The 13693-nt window shown below is 54.9% G+C and overlaps 1 protein-coding gene across 2 annotated transcripts in view; it reads right to left on the bottom strand.

Annotated features, from left to right (window-relative positions):
- Nucleotides 1–2833: 2833 nt before the first annotated feature.
- AHRR (aryl hydrocarbon receptor repressor) overlaps nucleotides 2834–13693 on the bottom strand; it is a 79737-nt gene continuing 68877 nt past the window's right edge. For both annotated transcript variants that reach the window (XM_017868357.1, XM_017868358.1), the window contains 4 exons: nucleotides 12638–12837; nucleotides 8316–8377; nucleotides 7912–8053; nucleotides 2834–7022 (listed from right to left, as the gene is read on the bottom strand). In XM_017868357.1, the coding sequence (XP_017723846.1) occupies nucleotides 6041–7022; nucleotides 7912–8053; nucleotides 8316–8377; nucleotides 12638–12837 (1386 nt within the window). In that variant the 3' untranslated portion in view covers nucleotides 2834–6040. The remainder of the gene's footprint in view (nucleotides 7023–7911; nucleotides 8054–8315; nucleotides 8378–12637; nucleotides 12838–13693) is intronic.

The raw sequence follows: 13693 nt of genomic DNA, 5'->3' as shown, positions 1-13693 counted from the left end.
TTTGGCAAACCACATTGTGCGAACACCCAGGATCACTGCCGAGTACAAGCATCATGTTGATTGCACAAGTGGATTCACGAACAGGCAAGGACACGACCAGGGACAAACGTGGAAAGGGGAGAGGACGTCAGAAGCAGAGATGCTTGCCATCCTAGAGCAGGCCGGTGGGTGGGTAGGGTGTGAGTCCTGCGGCCCAGGGGTTGGGTTTTACACTGAAGCAGGACAGTTGATGAAGCTAAGGCTCCCAGCAGGCGGGAGGTGGACGGAGACTCCTCTGTGTGAAGCACAGATACGCAAGGGGGTGCATCCTCAGTGAAAGGGTGGACTAGGAAAACAACAACAGCCTGGAGACTGTTCCTAAACTCAGCCCTCAGCGGAAGCCAACCCAGGGTCATTGCTAGAGGGATCCTCCACCTTGACGAGCAAGCTCGAGGGGCTGGGGGGGGGGGTGGGCACCGAAGCGTCCACAGTCCTGGCCCTGCTGTGGGAAAAGAGAGACCGTGCTTAACTCCTGCTTAGACCTTGTTAAATGCCCACATTAAGGTTAGCCACTACAGGAATAGAAACAGGAAGAGAAAATGCAGGCAACACCACAGACTGTAGGAAGAAGATGAGGAGGACCCTGTGTTCAAATGTATCAGTAATGAGAACACAAGTAAGTGGATTAAAAACTGAAACATTCATAGGAGAACATCTAAAGCATCAAGAAACAACGATTAGAACTGGAGGCTTTTCACACGTGGGTCAGCAAGGCCTGAGAAGCTGGTGTGGTGATACGAATATCAAACAACCTGGGTTTTTGGTCAAAAGCCACTGTCAAAGAGTTATTTTCCTAAGATGCAAAATGCATAAGCCATAAAGAACAAAATAGAAAAGTTGCTATACTAAAGTTTTATACTCTTGTGGGATATATTTTTTAAATCCTTAAGTGAAAAGCCAAGCCACAGAATGAGGGAAAACATGGTCAACATCTGTAACTGACAAAAAGATTGCTATCCAGAATAAAAACAGAACTCCTGCAAATTAATCTAAAAGGGCAAACGAGTGCAACAAGAAACAGGTAAAGGACAAGAGCCATTGGCTCCAGGGAATAAGCTGCCTCCCTTGGCCTTCATCAGGGAGACCTTGTCCCCACACCCTCCTCATGGGGCCCTGCGCAAGCCTCTGAGCCGTGACCAGGGCATCTCCCCCCAGGCCCTGCTCTGTTGTCACTTGGACCTCACTGTGGCCGTGCGGCCTCCCCCATGCGCCGTTCAGCTCCAGCTGTCCCTATGTCCCACATAAAACTGCCCCAAAGACCTGGGCCACCCCTAACCCCAGCTCTGTGCACCTGCAAAGCACTGGTCCTCTCCATGCCTCGCAGAGTTCTCATAGTCACATTCAGCTGCCTGCACCCCTTCCCCCTGCACATGGGTACACACCGCACACCACACAAGTGCAGACGCCAGCTCTGGGACAGCGCTGATGTCTGCATTGTTTTCTCCTGAATGCGTCCCCAGCACTGGCCCAGGGCCTGATATTCCACGGGGACTAAAAAAATAATGCTGAATGAATGAATCAACAAAATGTACATAAAACAGCTGCGGTTTCATCCCTTCAGAAGCCCAAGACTGAAAAAGTCTTTCCATACAGGTGCCAGCGTCGGGGGAGGATAGGAGCCCAGGAGGTGTGGCTGGTAGAAGGGAGGCCAAGTGGGTGCAGCCCTCTGGAGGACGCTAGGCAGCGCCTAGTGAGATGAAATTGTGTGCGTCCAGCCAGGCGTGGCGGCTCATATCTGTAATTCCAGCACTTTGCGAGGCCGAGGTAGGCTGATCACGTGAGACCAGGAGTTTTAGACCAGCCTGGCCAACGTGGTGAAACCCAGTCTCTACTAAAAATACAAAAATTAGCTGGGCGTGGTGGGGGATGCCTGTAGTCCCAGGTACTCTGGAGGCTGAGGTGGGAGAATCACTTAAACCTGAGAAGTGGAGGCTGCAGTGAGCCAAGATTGCACCACACTCCAGCCCGGGCAACAGAGTGAGACTCCATCTCAAAAAAAAAAGGAATTGTATGCGTCCTAACTCCACACAGGCGCACTCAGCAGAAGCCATACTGGGGGTGAGGAGTGAAAATGCAGGAACTCCGTCTGCCTGAGGCCACAGAGGAGAGGGCATGGGGGGCGGGGTGGGGCAAGGTGTGGGGCCACAGATGGGAGGGCTGGCCTGGTCCCTGGGGAGGACATGGGAGTCTTACACCAGTGACCAGGACGGGTTTGCTGATGGGCTGCAGGGTGTGAAGGAGGTCTGGCAGGGGCTGCGCAGACTCTAAAGTTGCCTGAAAGGAAACACAAGCAAGCTCCCAGGGCCTTGGACGGCCATTTGTGCTTAATTAGACCCCAGCATTTTTTTTATGGCATTGGGGGATCTGGCCACAATCTGCCTGGGCCTGTGACCCCCTTCCCCCTTCCCATGGGCTTGTCATGCAGGCCCTGTGGGAGGCAGGGCGGACCCTGCATGACCCCGGACCCACAGTGCTCTCAGCTCTACCCTCCTCACTTCTTACAGGATGGGTCAGGTCTGGGGCGTCCTGAGAGCACCCAGGAGGGGCCCTGACCCTCAGTGACATGGGAGGGGGGCCTAGACCCTCTCTAGATGCAGTGCCGCTGGGCAGGAGCAGGGAAATGGCAGGCATTTTCTCCTCCTTCATGAGGCTTGCAGCTCTAGAGTTTTATTTTTATTGCTGCTTTATATTTAGTGATGAAAGGCTGTCTTAGAATGCAGATTAACCAGCACACTCTTTAAAGGAAATAAAGTGACTTCATTTGGAAAATCACACAGACATTCACAGACATTTCAATTTTTGCTAAACATGTACTAGCATGTCATGTACTTTACATCAATATTGCAAATTTAATACAAACCACGGTATAAAAAATATTTGAAAGCTTCCTAAAGGCACTGAGAAAGCAGTAGGGAGTTGCATTTATAGTGCATAGGTTTTAAAAATTCAACAAGTTGGTCTAGGTATTGAAAATTTTTTCTTCCAGTAGAAACTGCAAAAATATAAGTTGTATTGATCTTCCTTCCATCCCATTACCACCTCATATTTGACTTTAATACTTTTTCAGCTATACAGGGAAAAGCTACATAAACAGAAAAACATGAACCTGTAATTGGTGCTAACAATGACATTTTAGAGAGAAGTGACGCGTCCACACCTTCTATGTTCCATCGTCTTCCCCACTGTTTTCCAAGAGGGTTGTGGCTATCAAATAACGGAAAGTGCTGACTTGGGGAGTTTTTCTTGCCACCAGGGAAGGGACGTTGGACACCTTGCTGACCCCAGGCTCTCAGGGCCGCAGCCTCATGTGGGGTCCCCACACCACAAAACCGGCCGAGCAGACACCCATGTGCTGAGTGCAGCATCAGCACAGCATGGCCTGCCTGGCAGCAACCCACCATTCAATCTGGCACCTGTCACCAGGAGGGCCTTGGGTGGGGGCGCATCTAAAGGTCTGGGAGGCTGCAGGGCAGGACGTGGTGAAGGAACCTCCTGGGCAGGGGCTGCTGTCTGTGCTTAAGGAGGCCCCGGTGCTCCTTTGATGGCACTGAAGGGCCTGGCTATCATCGGCAAACACACAGCCATGTCTCTGATTCGATCTTTGGGGCCTGGTGTTCTTCCCAGTGACAGCCGTTGGCTCCAGGACACTCAAGACCTGTGATATACAAGACTCTCAGTCACTGAGCTCCCTGTCCTCCTCAGCCCTGAGACTGGAAGAGCAGCTGCCACATTTGGGACCCAGGCAGCCCCCAGGCTGAAGGGAGCTGCTGACGGCTGAGCTCCAGGACACAGGACGTGGCTGGCCCTCAGGACGGGGAACTCCAAGAGTGGAACATGCATGTTGATTTGAGACTTTTTCAGGGATACAGCAGATCTGATTTTTAATTCTTTTTTGTAGAGACATGTTCTTGCTATGTTGCCCGGGCTGGTCTTGAACTCCTGGGCTTAAGCAATCCTCCCACCTTGACCTCCCAAAGCGCTGGGATTACAGGCATGAGCCACTGCGCCTGGCCTGCAGGTCTCATTATTAAGGGTGTTTCCATGATCAGCAAAGGAGCTGAGCACTTGGTTAGAATAGGAAGGACGTGGGAAACTTCTGAAATACCATCCTGGTCTTAAATCCATAAGTGGCCCGAGGCCAGAGGTGTGCCATGCTCAGCATGAGAAATGAATAAAGAGGGGCTCTGTGGTAGCGTAGGGCCCAAGTGGGAAGTAGGGGCCAGTCCTCAGGTGCCTGGTCCTCACAGGTGCCTGCTCTCCACAGGTGACTGACCCTTAAGCGGCTGGTCACCCATGGCTGGCCCCTGGGTAGCTCTGTCCCATCATGAGTTAGGCATCAGATAAGGGAGAGACGGTGGTGGAAAGCCACGAGCACGTCTCACACCCACGACAGCACGGCATGGAGGGCAGCTTTGAAAGGCGCCCCCTGGCTACACAGTCAGTGAGTGTCCCCTCAGCAGGGCCTGGGGGTCATAATCTGCCACCATGGATCCGGGACTCTGGGCTCTGGTGGTTGGCTGTTCTCTTTCAGTTCTGAGAGGAGATCCTTATCCCTATCCCTGCCACATGGGGGCAAACTGTCCAAGAACCAGGCCACTGAGAGCTGCAGGCACCTGGCTTTGGGCAGAAGACCCAGTCCTGCCAACCAAACCTGGGTTTTGACAAACTGAAGGTGCATGTATCAAATGGCTTCAGCATTAAACCAGGGTCTAAGTAAGCACTGATCTCCCAAAGCCGCCAACAACATAGCAGGAGTCCACATGGGAGGGAGAATGCACAGTGCGACAGGGTAGTGGGTCCCTCATCCGCCGGCTCCTGTGGCTCCTGCCACTCCCAGTGGAGCTGCCATCAGGGCGCTGATGCCCTGTCCCTGAGGAGAGGGGCCTTCCCGCCCCCACGCAGGTGGGCCTCACTGCCTGGCGGTGACTTCTACACCCTGATCTGATGCCTGCATCAGCCGGGTGGGGTTCCAGGCCACACCATGGAAGAAGCCTGAACTGCACCAGCAGCTGTAAGTTATCTCGGGTTGGTGGGATTGGTGACTTTCACTTTCTGACTTATGCTTTTGTATCCAAATTTCCTACTCTCAGAATATATCACCTTTACCACTGTTTTAATGCTGTTAATACTTGTCCGTCTTGTCCCTAATTATTCTCCTAGGATGGCAATGGGAACTCTCATTTGAGTGAACCGTAGAGACAGCCAGAGAGAAACCCCCACAAACAGCACAGTTTCCTGTATCTTCTCTCTACGTTGTGTGTTTCTCTGTACTTCCAAACCTGGAGTTTGTGAACTCTGTATTACGTGATGCACCAAGAGGCGGATTAGTAAGAACCGTCTGCAGAGACCCACTGAGAACTCGGGAGATTCCAGAAGGAACAGGGGCTATCCTGTCAATTTCCAGTCCAGGTTGGCCTCACACTCTGTCATGGTGCCACACAGTGTGGGGCAGTGTGGGACCCACGCTGCCAGCCTCTGCTGCCTGGAACTTTCTAGATTCCTCCATGAGTGGGCTCACAGATCTTTTCTCCGCGAGTTGTATTTCTAATTTGCAGTGTGCTGGCCTCTGCAGTGCACTGAGGCGATGGGCTGACTCTGCCTGCACAGCACAGGCCGGGAGCTGCAGGTGGCCTGGGAGGGCTGAGCTAGGTAGGTCACCCAACCACTTCATCCCGACTGTGGACTTGGCGGCCGTGGGATGGGATGATGCTGTCCAGCCGTGATCACTTTCCTAAAGATTTTAATTCGTCAAAGAGAAATACTGTCATGCTTGAATAGATTTATACGGCCAGTTTGCATTTAAGAACTATTGGGACATTTTACAAAATTCAGGATACGCTACTGCATATGCTGCACACACAGACTAGCAGAGTGCGCATGCACAGCTCTGCAGAGCGCGTGTCTTAGGATGGGCTCCGGCCTGACCAGGCGCAGGGCAGCCCAGCCGCTGACGCATCTGAGCCTAGATGGACGGATCTGAGCCTGGACGGTGGTCACTGTGCTACGGCAGGAATGTGCACTCTGAAGCTTGGGGTGGGACCAGCGTCGCCAAGGCACTTTTGGGAAACATCCCAGGCACCACTCCCTGGCTGTGAGTCGCCCACTGGGGCGAATCCAGGGGCTCCCGCTTGACCACAGGGGCGGCCTCAGCAGCTCTGCAGGCGCAGGACTGTTCACCTCGGCCCCGTACACAGAGCTGGTGGGAAGGCTCTGGCTGGGAAAGGCCATGCACGGGCTCCAGGGAGGCACAGTGTGCGGGGTGGAAAGGGGTCAGCTCCCTGCTGCGTCCAACAGTGGCCCTGCCATGAGGCTGAGTCCCCCGCATGCCATGCCCCAGGTGCGAGAGGTACACCTGTTGCCGAGAGTCAGGCTCTGTTTTCAGGTGCATCCTGGTAGGGAAGGTGGCTGGATGGCTCCTGTCACTGGCCCCCAGCCACACCTGGCTGGGCACACAGCCGTCTGCAGCATCCTCAGACCCAGAGTCCTTCTCCATCTTGATGGGCACATCTAGCAGCAGCGTCGGACCGCACAGGTCCCCTGGAGGCATCGGCACACCCTGCAGCTTCACGTCCTCCATGGGATAGCCCCTCGTGGCACAACGCTGAGCTCCAGGCTGAGGGAGCCGGTGCTGCAGGCTCCCCTGGGGAAAGTGGCAGAGGGGAGGGTGCACCTGGTCCTCACCGACATCCCGCACAGGTCTGCTGGTCCGGCTGGAGTAGGCACTGGGGGATGGGCTCGGCGGGTGAGAGATGGGCGAGTTCCTCAAAGTGCCCTGGACACACGAATAGGGCAGGCAGGAGCCGCGGGGCGTGGGGCGCAGGCCGGGTGGGTCACTCTTGCTGGGCTGCAGCCTCAGCCTGGCGCCATCCTCACTGTGCCTTCCCGCTGTCCAGGGCAGGGGCTTCGTGGGTCCTGGAGTCTCCCTGTGCCCTGTCACTCCGGAGGCCCTGCTCAGCATCCTGTGCTGCTCCTCCTCCCTGTCCCTGCAGAGAAAAGACGGGGCCTATTTGACAGAGCTGAAGACACCAGGTCTGGTTGCCTTGGGTGGGGGTCTCTAAGGGAGGCTACTAAATTAGGATGATGTGGAATCTGCTGGGGCTGCTACACCGACTCCACACTGCACTGTCCCTTCTAACCCACCCAAGCAGCCCAGGAGGCCGTGCCAGTACCCCCACCCCCACTGTGTGCCTGGGGTGAGTGAGGAGGGCCCAGGGTGGGGTGAGGGTGCAGGTTTCAGGGAGGTGTCTCTGTGAGGCCTATGCCAGCTGTCCAGTGTCAGCCACACCAGTCACTAGCACTAGGGGTGGGGAGGGGCAGTGCAAATGGTCCCATGGGAACTGCAAAGCAGGAAACACCGTGTCCAGCAGTTTCTGTGGCCAGGCTCTGTTGCTGACCAACGGGACTTGGGACTGGCACTGCGTGACTGTGAGATGGTGACCTGGAGGGTGGGGAGAGACCCGTGGTGCACAGCTGGGCTGGTCAGGAAAGGGGAGGAGGCCCACCTGGGCAGTAGGCAGGCCCTGGGGAGGGAGAGGGAGGAGAGAGGGCTCTGAGCAAAGGCAAGCTCAGGAGTCAGATGCCCGCGGTCCAGGCGACAGGTGAGGGCGGGTCCCAGAGCCCACGGGGCATCCTCAGTCCCATCATCCCTGGGCCACTGCTCCCCAGGGTCAGTCCCCAGCGATAGACGTGACTTCCAGCCCAGGAAGCTTCCTGGGCAGCTCCACAGAGAGCAAGGTTAGCTGTGGCTCGTGTGGTGGTCAAGGCTGCCGCCGTCTTTTTTTTTCCTTCTTAATCACTCCCCCACCTGCTCTTTGGCCTCCACGGTGACTTAGGGAGCTGCCAGGGCTGGGGAGGCTGCCTGGCACCACTTACCCTGAGCACCCCTTGGGGTCGAGGACAAGGTCGGGGCCGCCCCGGAGGCACAGGCACGGGGCCCTGGTGGGAACCTGTGCCCATCGGCCAGCGTCAGTGTGTTCCCTGAGCACCAAAACGCCGCTTTCTCTGCCGCTCCTTCCTGTTGGGGTTTAGAGGGGGAGGAAGCCGTCACGGGGCGTGCTGAGGAGTGCCTGGAAGACGGCTGCTTGTTCTCAGCGAGGCAAGACCCATCGGCTCCTCAGAAACGCACAGACCAGAGCCCAAGAACAGCACTTGTCCACAGTGGGACAGACTCCAAGTCTCTGCAAAATGGCTTTTCCATGGAATACGCCGACATCTCCAAGGGGCAGAAACACATTTTACCCATGTGGAAAAGATCAGATAAGAAATGTTCTACGTACCTGCTGAGTAATTGGGTTTTCCATGCAGTTCCGATTCGCACAGGCTGGTGTTGGCTTTTACTCTGTGAAGAGCACAGATAACAGCAAGATGACGTATGGATTAAACACGCGACGGTGGTAGAAATTAATAAGGACAGGTATTGCTGTCGCCCCTGAGCAGTGAAGACAGACACAATAATTGGCTCTTGTTTAATTCTTTACAGCACAGAAAGTTATTTTCTCAGCTATAGAGTTACTGAAAATGCTAAGTCATATCACTTTTCAGGTCAATGAAGAGCCAATGGATTGGCTTCAGAAAGTGGAAGGATAAAATCATAGGATGATTTTTAGAGGTTATATTTTTTTCCTGGACAGCCAGAAAGAAAACACAGTCCATTCTCATGACTCCAGGTAGTAACGTTCCAGAAAGTGAACACTGAGGTGCGTTGGAGACCAACTCACACGGGACATGTGTGCACCACATATGCGTCACACTGATCCGGATCTTAAGTCCCAACAACTCACCCTGGTAGATTCTATTTGCTTTTGCTTTTCAAAAGAGAAACAGTAAGTGGCACTGCCCCACCAGCAGGTCCCAGAGTTGAGTTCAAACCCATCTGACTGACCCCACAGCCACAGCCCCTGCGCTGCCCTCCTCTCTGTCCTCTGGGCACCTCCAGGAGGGCCAGGACCAGAGGCTGAGTGGGGGCCCATGTCTAACACGAGACTCACAATGCCCCACGTATGGCCATGAATGGCTGCAAAGCAGAGGGTGTGCTGACGTGGGGGTTCCCAGTGAATTACGGTGAGCAGAGGACTTCACAGAATGGGCTTCAGGAACAGGGAGATCAAGATCATGTCACAAAACCCCTGTGGGAAAAGCTGTGGAAGACTGGGTGGCTGCTGGGGGCCGCTGCTGGGGGCCGCTGGAGGCTGCTGCCGCTGCCTCAGGGCTCTGATTCTGCAGAATGCACCTTGCATCTTGCACCACTGTGGCGCGCAGGACTGGTGGACCACAAGGTGTATCGCGAAAGCTGGCTTCTGAATCCAGCTCAGAGCAGGGTGGGGAGAATTCCAAAAGCCTTCAGCGCGTGGGAGTCAGTATTCTTGGTTTTCTTCCCCCTTCTGAGTTGGAATAACATGTTTGTTGAGCTGAAGTTGTGTGTCAGCTTTATGTGCCTTGGGCTCCACCCCATCCTCACAGCCCCATGGGGGTCTCGTCGTCCAGGCCGCTGGAGGAGTGCTGTGACCTTCGGCCCAATACCTGTGCCTGTAATCCCACACCTACGCTCCACCCCAGGGCTAGGACGACAGGGCTGTGCGCACACACAGTGCAGTGGGGCCAGGCCCGCCCTGCCTGGCTCTGACACCAGGGGGCTGCGTCCCCTCTGCTTCTATGGCTGGGAACTCCCAGGGAAGACCAGGCTCGCCGTGTGCAGCGGAAACTCCATGGTGACTGTAAGCGGAGGACAGTGTTCCAGGGTTTGCATGGTCCCTGTAGGTGCTGAAGGACCTGGACCCGAGCCCTGCAGGGACCCCAGGGCTTTCTGTGTGCCTGTGTAGCATTTACTTCTCCCTTTATCCCTTGCACTTTACATTTCCATCCTTTAAAATAAGGTACATGCATTTAATTTAAAACCTTGCAGAGATGTGTGGGCCTCAGCAGGCTGGCCCATGTCCTGGCCGTCCCTGGAGCTGCCCTCTGTCCGCCCTCAGACAGCAGCAGTGAGGTGGGGCTGGCAGGGCCCAGGCAGAAGCTGCTCATGAGCAGGAATGAGTAACCAACGTGGAAACCAACGCAGCGTGAAAACCTTCAAATAACGGCTGCTGCTGTCATACTGCAGAGCTGTCTAAATGGTTATCTTAGAGAGGTCAGAGGTGAGGATGGAACTCACGCCCACAGCAGAGAGCTCTGTGAGTGCCGGGAAGGCAGCCTCGGGGCCTGCAGATGGAAGCCCTTCACGGTCAACCCTGGACACTGAGCCGGGGGTCCCAGAGCCTCCAAGGTCCTCCTTTGCAGGCACCCAGGGGAGAAAGGGCCCTCGGCCGTATCCTCTGCATCAGGAAGCCAGCAGGTGTGTGACGGGTCCTCCCAGAGGGGTCTCACTGGTGGGTCCTGGGGCTCCCACGGAGGGCACGGGTGTGAATACAGAGGACGCACTGGCCCATCAAAGGCGCCAAAGAACGGGAGGGATGGCAGCGTGCTGGGTGCTGCTGAGTCCCAGATCTCAAACTAGTTCGGGAGCCTGGACTCTGACAAGGTCAATCAAGACTGCATCTGAAAGAATGAAATTTAATACTAACGGAAGTTAAGGAATGCAGGTAGAATCCTAAGTCAGACTACAAGGCCACGCACGTGACTGCAACTTAGGATTGCCCTAACGCACCTGCCACAGCAGATACATCAGTGAAGCCAGTGCCCAGAACAGGGTGGGGACGTCTCCAGTCCACACGGCTCCACCTGCTGTGAACGTCCCGGGTGCTGTCCACGCGCAGAGGAGAAGCGTCGGAATCAGGACATATCTGGAAACCATAACCCAGGGGCAAGGCAAATAGAGCAGAGAGCGCTCAGCCAAGACAGGGCCGTGGAACCCCAGGCGGTGAGATTCAAGTCACACCAGGAAGAATCTGCTCTCAAGGTTCTGTCTGGACCCAGCAATGTTTTCTGTGTGGAGTTTGTGCAGCCTCAGCCAATCACTCCTGGGGGCTATGGCAGAGATTCCCACTGCGTTGGGGAGCTGAATTCGATGCCTGCTAAGATTTCTTTCCCACTCAGTATTTGCTACCCACAGAGTGGGGAGGCCATGAACAAAGTGGCTGCCCAATAGTGGCTACAGGATCGCAGGGCAGGGCTGAACTGCACTTGGTTACCAGGGCCTGGGCCTGCAGCGCCGAGCAGGACAAGTCGGGGGGTTTCGGAGTCACAGAGCAGGAGCACCTCACCAACAGCCAAGGACCTGGGGGCTGAGGGCCAGGGGCCAGGGGGCAAGGCCAGCCCAGACCACCCCTCTGCCCTGCATTCAGCCCCCGCCCCACCAGGCTGTCCCAGGAGGAAGTGGCAAGAGCAGCAACTCGCCCAGGTGGCCGGGGAAGGTGTCCTGCACAATTCTCTGAGAGGAAGTTGGATCTCTGGCATCCCGGCAGCCCCAGCCCTACCTCACTGGTGTCTTCCCAGCAGGCGGAACACACAGTTTCTATACACACAGCATTTACATCTCTCCCAGCACGCGAGACAGACTTAACGCATTCTAGGAAACTGCAGACATGAATCCCCGAGGGCAGGGGTCCCCAGCCCCCAGCCACAGATGGGTACCCGTCCATAGCCTCTAGGAGCCAAGCTGCACAGCGGGAGGTGAGCCATAGGCAAGCGAGCGAAGCTTCCTCTGTATTTCCAGCCACTACCCATTGCTCGCATGACCGCTGGCACTCCGCCGCCTGTCAGCTCAGCTGGGCCATGATTCTCACAGGAGCGTGAACCCTGTTGTGAACTGTGCATGTGAGGGAGGGCTCTAGGTCCGAGCTCCTTAGGAGAATCTAATGCCTGATGATCTGTCACTGTCTCCCATCACCCCCTGCCATGGGGCCGCCTAGTTACAGGAAAACAAGCTCAGAGCTAGCACTGATTCTACATTATGCCAAGTTGTATAATTATTTCATTATATATTACAACGTAATAAAATAGCAATGAAATGCACAGTAAGTAAGGGCAATGTGCTTGAATCATCCTGAAACCATCCCCCACTTCCAGTCCGTGGGAAAATTGTCTTCCACCAAACTGGTCCCTAGTCCTAGTACCAACAAGCTAGGGGACCCATAGGGTGTTTTCTACTTCTGAAAGGCTGAGAAAGCTGTGGGATAGGACTGGCTCGGCCAGGGACGAGGACCAGCTGGAGGGGCAGCTGTGCCATTGACCCTCCATCTGCCCACCAGGGACACATTTCTCCCACATCTCTTGCAGCCAGGAACCACCTCCGCTTGTCCACGGACAGACAGTGCAAAGAGCGGGCAGCCGAGAGGTGGAGAAAGGCAGGGGCCACAGCAAACCCCCCATTCCCTTGAGGACACAGGGTCAGGCCACTTATTCTGAAACTAGTTCTGTAACAGGACGATTTAGGAATGAATTGATACAGGCAACGTTTGGTGCTAGTTTGCAAATGAGTTTGAAAAACATTGTTTCACCTAATCGTTGCTGCCTATGTTGTGTAATGACTTTTAAAACACGAAACTTACTTTATTATTGGCTGGAAATGAAGAAAGAAAATACAGAAAGTACTGAGCATGGAGACATTTTGTGGTGGCTGCCAGCAGGCACCATGCGGCTGTGAAGGGCGAGTCTTACTCACTTTGCATCTGTGGTGGCCGTGGTGTCTGCCCTGGGCTTTGCCCTCAGAAGCGCACTCCTCATTTTCATCTCCGCTGTGGAGGGGAGGAGAACGGGTGCCACAATGCAGAACAGCGACAGTCGCGGCGGGAGCACGGCTCCGGACGGCGCCTTCTTCTTCTGTCCAAACAGGAATTTCAGTTTTCCTTGAAACTGCATCATCTGGTGTTTTAAAGATAGAGAGGAAGGCGTGTTCACAAAGTGCCCTGGCAAGGTGGTCACAGGACACAGAACTCAGGACGTGACAGTGGCTGGAATTCGCAGGGAGGCAGCTCACCATGAGCGGCTAGAGACAGCAGAGCAGCAGCTGCCAAGCCGGCGACCCCGGGGCCTGCGCAGTGATTCGATGTGCTTGAGTCATCCTGAAACCATCCCCCACTCCCAGTTTCTCTGGAGTCGTGGCGACTGCCTTTGATTGACCGGTTCATTCCTGCGTGTGTGCTTGTGCACGTTCATGTGCGCCACGCCATGCACAGGTGGGCATGAATTGCGCCTGCGGGACCTGCCACCCACCCACAGCCGGGCCAGCAGCCAACCCTCTGGCAGGAATTTGCAGGAGTGGATTATCTCCAAAGATTGTTTCAGCTTTAACACGCCATTTACAAATTATGAATTCTTCATTTGTAATGATAAAACTTAGGCACAACTTGGTTTTATTTATCTAGGGTGTACAGTGTGATTTTAAAAGCCAGCAAGTAACCTAGGAGTTTGTTATAAAAGAAAATAGGCCGGGCGCGGTGGCTCAAGCCTGTAATCCCAGCACTTTGGGAGGCCGAGACGGGCGGATCACGAGGTCAGGAGATCGAGACCATCCTGGTGAACACGGTGAAACCCCGTCTCTACTAAAAAAATACAAAAAAATTAGCCGGGTGAGGTGGCGGGCGCCTATAGTCCCAGCTACTCGGGAGGCTGAGGCAGGAGAATGGCGGGAACCCGGGAGGTGGAGCTTGCAGTGAGCCGAGATCGTGCCACTGCACTCCAGTCTGGGTGAAAGAGCGAGACTCCGTCTCAAAAAAAA

This window comes from Rhinopithecus bieti, unplaced genomic scaffold (assembly GCF_001698545.2).
Source record: "Rhinopithecus bieti isolate Rb0 unplaced genomic scaffold, ASM169854v2 scaffold_2453, whole genome shotgun sequence".
NCBI lineage: Eukaryota > Metazoa > Chordata > Mammalia > Primates > Cercopithecidae > Rhinopithecus > Rhinopithecus bieti.
The sequence above is the reverse complement of the archived record's forward strand: the minus strand, read 5'-3'. Positions and strand labels throughout refer to the sequence as shown.